Raw genomic sequence first — 8,303 nt, 5'->3', positions numbered from 1 at the left:
TCCTTCCTTCCTTTCTTTCTCCTTCTTTCCTTCCTTCCTCCTTTCCTCCTTCTTTCCTCCCTTCCTTCCTTCCTCCCTCCCTCCCTCCCTCCCTCCCTCCTTCCTTCCTTCCTTCCTTCCTTCCTTCCTTCCTTCCTTCCTTCCTTCCTTCCTTCCTTCCTTCCTTCCTTCCTTCCTTCCTTCCTTCCTTCCTTCCTTCCTTCCTTCCTTCCTTCCTTCCTTCCTTCCTTCCTTCCTTCCTTCCTTCCTTCCTTCCTTCCTTCCTTCCTTCCTTCTTCCTTCCTTCCTTCCTTCCTTCCTTCCTTCCTTCCTTCCTTCCTTCCTTCCTTCCTTCCTTCCTTCCTTCCTTCCTTCCTTCCTTCTTCCTTCCTTCCTTCCTTCCTTGACCCTAGGACAGCACAAGGGTTAACTTGCACTGATGTCCGAGTATGAAGCTGCTTTAATGGAAAACTGCAGCTGCAGCCGTTTCTGTTGTGTGGGGAGTTTGTTAGTCACGTTAGGAGGTAAAGGAGGCCGAGAACGTCTCATTACCTTGCTGTGAACTCTGTAAGCTGCCTAACCCCCCCCCAAACACCCCCCCACCCCAACCAGGACCCCAGGAATGACAGTCTGCTTCATTAGAACTGAGCTGCAGCTTCAACAAGGTCAGTAATTACACGAGAGAAAGGTCCCACTGAGGAACCAAAACACACACACTCTCCGAGTGGCTGCTGCAGGCGCTGAAGGCGGCGCTCTACTGGCCTACTTTAGGACAGGTCGCCGCTCTGAAAGCATGCAGCCACCGTGAAATTTATATTATTCTATGGAGGGCAGTAACACATGCGTGAGGGGCAACGCCGGCCGCCACTCAGGAATCACTGCACACACTCGTTTCTAAGAAAGAAGAAAGAAAAGAGCCTCGGTTCAAGAAAATTAGAAGACTTTTTAGACTATTTTTTTCATTTTAAGTCAGTTTATCAAGATTTAGGGAAAGTTTGAGTTAAATTTCCTTTTTATTGTCTATTTAGTATCAATGTTAATACTGAGATAAAACATTATCTGATCCTCATTATATCACTATCTGCACTGTAGACACTTTATGCCATTTGTTTGCACTCGCAAGTCAATATGCACTGAATATTTGCACTAGTTTAGCAACCTCACATAGGTTGTTTATATATCTGCATTACTTAATGTTAATTTGTCTGTCTAACTTAATTTTGCAAGTAACTTCAACTTAATTTTTTCTTTTTTTTAAATGTATTTATTTTTTCGCCTTTTTCTCTTTTTTCCTTTTTTTTCCTTTTTTTCTTTTCTTTTTAAAGTCAATTTAATTTTAATAAATAAAGTAAACTTAACACAATTAAGTTGACTGTACTTGCAAATTTACTATAATACTTTCTGTTGCACTTCTGGTTGGATGCCAAACTGCCTTTCGTTGCTCTGTACTTGTACATGTGTAATGCCAATAAAGTCTGAATCTAGTTGAATCTAATCTAATCTAAAAAATTACCTCAGGGATCAATAAAGAAGAAAATTATTTACATGTTTAGACTGGTTTCATTTCTCTGCAAAAACTAATTCCTAAGAAAGTTTTGTTTTTTGATGTCGTGTTTCAAGAAAATTAAAAGACAATTTTAAACTACTTTGCCAGTTTTAACAATTCTAGTGAAGAATTTGTTTTCCCCCCATTGGCAAAGATCATTTTGCTTAAAATAAGACAATTTTTACTCAGTTTATCTAACTGTCATGGACCCTGAAGCTAAATCAGACAAAGAAATTACTGCAAAACATGTAAAAAGGTGAAGGTCTAAATAATTGTGATTAATGTGATTTCCTGGCGTTTGAGTCCATGCAGTCGTTTCCATCACAAACTGGTGGTTTAATTCTTTAATGCAGATACAGTTGATTTCTGCAGATTCTTGGAAGACGGCAGCAGCCAACTGTACTGTTTCATCTCTTAAAGACTTTCTCTCTTAAGCCTAACCACTGACGTCACTGACTTGCTGCCAATCTGTCTAATTAGCCACCTGCTTAAAAATTGTAATATTCCAAGGTCAAATCCTGATGACATATATGTTGGTAATATTTGCCCTTTACTAAGTGATAAAGCCATGAATTATTGCATTAGGTATATTATACAGAGAGGTTTTTGAACATGCAGCAGTTTTCTATTGAATAACTTATATAAAGAGATAGATTGGAAAAACACATGGGTCTTGTCAAGAAAATGTATTACAAAAAAAGTAAGAGAGGTTACTTTTAAAATACTTCATAGATGCTATCCAGTCAAGACTAATCTTATTAAATATAAGATAAACATTGACACACTCTGTTCTTTTTGTGATAATGTGGATGAAACAATATCTCACTTATTCTGGAATATTCTCTGGATTGACCTTAATAATGTTATAAATGCTAAAGTTGATTCTTCCTTTAAATTGAGAATTCAACATGTACTATTTGGTGTATCAAAAAATGATATGACAAGCCCAGATAAAGTAAATTTAATCAACCTTCTCTTAATTATTGCTAAATATCATATTCACTGTACTAAATTTGCTATCCAACGTCCAAATATAATTGTTCTCAAAGCTATATTGATATCATATTCAGACCATAGAGCATAAACCCTAAAGCGGTTAAAACAAGAAGCCTATGTGAATATAATATTTTTGTATTTATTTTTCCTCCTTAAACCTCAAGCCTATTTTATTTTGATATATAATTTACTGTACTTAATTTGTAACTGCATTTTATCCTGAAGTTTTGTACCTTTTCTGTATATCTGTCAATAAAGAAAAAAGAATGAGCCACCTGCTTCTCCCGCCTTTAGTTTCTCTTGTCTTCTTAAGTTTTTCATATGTTTCTGCCATCAAATTCAAACTGAGTTGATATTCTGGAACTGGGTTGAGATCAACAGGGTCGTGGGCTGGTCGTCTCCATCCCTGGTTTCCTGGTTCCCATGGTTTCCCTGGTTTCCCTGTTTCCCTGTTTCCCTGGTTCCCATGGTTTCCCTGGTTTCCCTGTTTCCCTGGTTTCCATGGTTTCCCGGTTTCCCTGGTTTCCTGGTTTCCCTGGTTTCCTAGTTTCCCGGGTTTCCCTGGTTTCCTTGGTTTCCATGGTTTCCTTGGTTTCCTGGTTTCCCTGGTTTCCTTGGTTTCCATGGTTTCCCTGGTTTCCTTGGTTTCCTGGTTTCCTGGTTTCCTGGTTTCCTGGTTTCCTGGTTTCCTGGTTTCCCTGGTTTCCTGGTTTCCTGGTTTCCTGTTTCCCTGATTTCCCCGGTTTCCCTGGTTTCCCTGGTTTCCTTGGTTTCCTGGTTTCCTGGTTTCCTGGTTTCCTGGTTTCCTGGTTTCCTGGTTTCCCTGGTTTCCTGGTTTCCTGGTTTCCTGTTTCCCTGATTTCCCCGGTTTCCCTGGTTTCCTTGGTTCAGCTGGTTTCCCTGGTTTCCTGGTTTCCTGGTTTCCTGTTTCCCTGATTTCCCCGGTTTCCCTGGTTTCCCTGGTTTCCTTGGTTTCCTGGTTTTCCTGGTTTCCTGGTTTCCCTGGTTTCCATGGTTTCCATGGTTTCCTGTTTCCCTGGTTTCCTTGGTTCCCCTGGTTTCCCTGGTTTCCTGGTTTCCATGGTTTCCCGGTTTTCTGGTTTCCCTGGTTTCCTGCAGGGCCGGTTCTAGAAAATGATGACTACGGTGCATCTCAGATCACAGGGGGTGCACATGCCTTGCACGTTACTCAACACTAAATTATGCAGTTTCCCATAATTTCAAGCGGAATGATACTAGCAAAACAAGAATATTTAAAGTGTATTTCAAATGCTTTATTGCAGCAATATCGCTGCAGAACAAAGAAAATGCTAGTCTGGGCTACCTCACCCATCAGACAATCTAGCAGCAGATGTTTCTTACCCTGAAAATAAAACATAGAAATTCAAACTAATTTGATCTATACAGCTCAAAACCATCACTAAACATGACAGTCATTTCAAGTGGAATGATACCAGTCAAACAATAATATTTTAAAATGTCTTTCAAGTGCATTTTTGCAGCAATATCGCTGCAGAACAAAGAAAATGCTACATTTAGTCTGGGCTACCTCACCCATCAGACAATCTAGCAACAGAAAATAAAACATAGCAAAAAAATAAATATAACCATAAATATAAACTTGCTTGCGTGGTTTTGCTTGAACAACCATCGTTACTTTGTGTTAACGGAGCAGCCAGGGGTGCAGATCCGATTTCAGGATTGAGGGGGACACCAACGTGATTTTAATTTTTAATTTTTTGTCATAAATTGCTAAAGGCTCGCCAAAAAATACTGCACAGGGAATCATTTATTGTGCTTACCTTTCTTGTTTATTTGTCCTAAACAGCCAACAGTGTGTGTCACTGCTTACTTAACTGTTCATAATTTTAAGGGTTTTGGGCATGTAGTGTCTACTCATCTCAAATTCTTCTCGCTGTCTTCCTTTTATCCTATGGGACTACTTTATGCACCATCAATTGATACAGTCAGTCCAGAAAGTATTCAGAACGCTTCACTTTTCCCACATTCTTTTATGTTACAGCCCTATTGATAATAGGAATAAATTCATTTTTTTTCTCAGAATTCTACACAAAATACCCCATAATGACAACATGAAAGAAGTTTTGTTATGATTTTTGTAAATTTATAAAAAATAAAAAACTATAAATATCACCTGTGCATAAGTATTCAGAACGTTTGCCATGAAGCTCAAAATTGAGCTCTGCTTCATTCTGTTTCCACTGATCTCTCTCGAGTTGTTTCTACAGCTTAATCGGAGTCCACCTGTGGTGAATTCAGTTGATTGGACTTGATTTGGAAAGACACCTGTCTATATAAGCTCTCACAGTTGGCAGTGCATGCAATACTTTCATTCTGTACACCTCAAAACGCACCGTGGATGTATTATTTTTTTAGAAATATATTTTTAATAAATATTCTACATATTCAACCTTTAAATCTGAAAATACATTTGTTCAATTTTGAATAATTTAGGGTATTTTTATTGGGGGGGACAATTCATGTTTTTCAGAAATTGGGGGCGACATGTCCCCCCCCCGTCCCCCCCGGGATCTGCACCCATGAATGCATGCTTATGCACCCTCGTAGAACCGGGCCTTTCCTGGTTTCCCTGGTTTCCATGGTTACCGGGTGACGGGTCTGTGCAGCTTCCTCCTCCAGCTGCGGCTCAGTGGAGGCTGCGCAGGGGGGAGCGCAGGGTGATGGAGCTGGTGGAGCTGGTGGAGCTGGAGGATGTGGAGGTGGTGAGGAGCTAACTAACTCTCGTGGACATGGATTTAGTGGATCAGGGTTTGTGATCGTCCCCAGAACCGCGGAGCGATGAGCGGGTCGAGCAGGATCCGCGTCTCCAGGGAGACCAGACTCCGGCTGCGCGTCATCCTGCTGGACCACAGCGAGCGCAGCTTCGAGGTGGAGGTAAGACCTAGTCAAACTAACAATTAACTCCGGATTATTATCAACAGTCTGCAACTTTGTTTAAAGTTCGTCCTGCGCTTCACTCAGTTTCAGCTTTTTTTTTTTAGTTTTTAATTTATTTGAGCGTCTTTTCACGTCATTTTTCAGTCTTGTCTTTTTTGGGGGGACAAAAAAGCGTTTAAAAGGTCTAATTAGAGCTAATAACCCGTGGATTTGAGATAAACTTCCAGTTAAATGATGTTCGTGCAGGTCAGAACCGACCAGGCATGTTCCGAGGCTGAACGAACTGGATCAGATCATTTACTTCCACAAAAAGAAAAGATGTTTCCTGCTGTCTGATGGACAGACAGATGGACAGCAGGCAGTGGTGTATAGTAACGAAGTAGATGTACTTCGTTACACTACTTATGTAGTTTTTTGAGGATTTGTACTTTACTTGCATTTTTTTTAAATCATGATTTTTACTTTTACTTCACTACATTTAAAAGTAAAAACATATACTTTTACTTCGTTACTTTGACATTTGCCACCTTGTTACTCGTTACAAATTAAAATAATCAAAGAATTATATTTTGCAAGAAAGACCGTTTATTTTTGGTGTTGTATTCTTTACCACACTTAATTCACCTGAAAGTGAAATAAAAAAAAAAACAAGGGAAGGATAATTTTTGGTTGTGTTGCTTCTTTTCATGTGTACTATAAAATACTGGTACTTTTACTTTTGATACTTGAGTATATTTTTTCACAAGATACTTTTGATAATTGAGCTACTTTAAGACTTTTAGTCAAGTAATTTTCTTGTGGGTGACTTTAACTTTTACAAAAGTCTTTTTCGGTTATGGTATTTCTACTTTTACTTAGTTACTTTTTTCAAGTACTTTATACACCTCTGACGACAGGACATCTGCAGAGTTGCATTTCCGACCAAATGGGGGAAAAAAAGGTTGATTTCTTAATATATTTTCTTCCAGATGTTCATATAAGACACACAACCTCTCACTACGTCATAAAGTCACATATTTATGAAGATATATAAAAGAATTTACGTAATTGCTGCTGTTCTGGAGTTAATATATATTACTAAATATTTATATTTTGGCATTCAAAGATGACAGTTTGGCTTCAAATGTTCCATCTTACATAGTAAAAGGCAAAGCTGACCCTTGGAAACCTGACCCTCCATCTTCTTGGTTGCCATGGTAACAGATGCAGCTGCCGTGGTGACAGGGACACCTGTGGTGTTGGCACCTTCAGCTAACCACACCACATTTACCTAAATACACCCTTAAAAGTAGAGTTTAGCCGCCTGTCTTTAACCCTGATGCTGATTTTAGTTTTTTAAAGTCAGAACAACCAACTTTTACCTTCATAAACTGTCTGAATAAAGCAAACGAGGAACCGTATCTGGTTGATAATCAGCTACAGGTTCTCAGGTGTGGGTTGTTGTAGGTCAGGGGTCGGCAACCCAAAATGTTGAAAGAGCCATATTGGACCAAAAACACAAAAAACAAACATGTCTGGAGCCGCAAAAAATTAAAAGTCTTGTATCAGCCTTAGAATGAAGACAACACATGCTGCATGTTTCTATATTTATAACTTATAACTTTTTTTTCATTATGCACTTCGAGAAAAAAAGTCAAAATGTCGAGAAAAAAGTTGAAATGTTGAGAAAAAAGTAAAATGCTGAGAAAAAAGTCGAAATGTCGAGAAAAGGGAAAAAAGAAGAAAAAAGAAAAAAAAGAAAAAAGTTAAAATTTCGAGAAAAGTCGAAATGTTGAGAAAAAAGTCAAAATTTTGAGAAAAAAGTCGAAATGTTGAGAAAAAAGTCGAAATCTTGAGGAAAAAGTCGAAATGTCGAGAAAAAAGTCAAAATGTTGAGAAAAAAGTCGAAATGTTGAGAAAAGGAAAAAAAGAAAAAAGAAAAAAAAAAGAAGAAAAAGAAGAAAAAAAGGAAAAAAGAAAAAAAAAAGGTGAAACATTTTTGAAAAAGCTCCAGGAGCCACTAGGGCGGCGCTAAAGAGCCGCATGTGGCTCTGGAGCCACGGGTTGCCGACCCCTGTTATAGATAATCAGCAGAAATCAGCCAGATCGATCCACCAACTGGTCAATCACTCTGATTTACTCAGCAGTTTGAAGTTTCAGTAGCAACTCATGGCGCATCATGGCGTCAAATGCGACTTAATCAGGGTTAAATATTTTATATTTTATTATAATGCAAAAGCACAAAGATCAGCTGCAGGAGTGATGTCATTACCAAAGTGTCCCTGATTGGTTTGAACCTGCGGCGCTTGATTCAGTCTGATGTTTGTGTGTATTTTTTATATCAATCGTCAAATCAAATGGATTTTTTTTTTTCCTATTTCATGTTACTATTTATTATTACTATTTCATGTAGTCGGATGAACTATTAGGGCCCAGCGTCATTTTACCGGGACTTCCACACGCTACTTACCATCCAACACACAAACATCTCATTAATTTAAGATAATAATAATAATAATAATAATAATAATAATAATAATAACAATAATAATAATAATAAATGTAAATGATCATTATACAGCCTTACAACAACCCGTTGTGCTCATTTTCCCACATAAACAACAATAAACAACAGCTTCAGAGGACTCAGGTGCAGGCGCAGTAGGGACCATAATAACATCAACAATAACATAAACGCACATTTCAGTGACTTAATCTGCACACAGGAAGAAAAGCGTGTTACTCACCTTCTTTGAAGAGGAAAACCATCTTCCCATCCTTTATGGTGGCAAAGTGGTCAATGATGTTGTAGAAACCCCCCCCTTGTATCAAGGTACGAGGCTGCACCTGAGTCTCATTAACTCATTAACCCCGGGTTCATTAG

The 8,303-nt window shown here is 38.5% G+C and overlaps 1 protein-coding gene across 1 annotated transcript in view; it reads left to right on the top strand.

The window, feature by feature from the left end:
- The window catches only part of LOC133420427 (FERM domain-containing protein 7), a 49,567-nt gene that overhangs the window by 13,030 nt on the left and 28,234 nt on the right, over positions 1–8,303 (top strand). Inside the window, exons 2-3 of the mRNA XM_061710121.1 lie at positions 5,183–5,265; positions 5,330–5,437. Of these exons, the coding sequence (XP_061566105.1) occupies positions 5,183–5,265; positions 5,330–5,437 (191 nt within the window). The remainder of the gene's footprint in view (positions 1–5,182; positions 5,266–5,329; positions 5,438–8,303) is intronic.

This window comes from Cololabis saira, chromosome 20, assembly GCF_033807715.1.
Source record: "Cololabis saira isolate AMF1-May2022 chromosome 20, fColSai1.1, whole genome shotgun sequence".
Lineage (NCBI taxonomy): Eukaryota > Metazoa > Chordata > Actinopteri > Beloniformes > Belonidae > Cololabis > Cololabis saira.
Note: the sequence above shows the minus strand (reverse complement) of the source record. Positions and strands in the feature narration are given on the sequence as shown.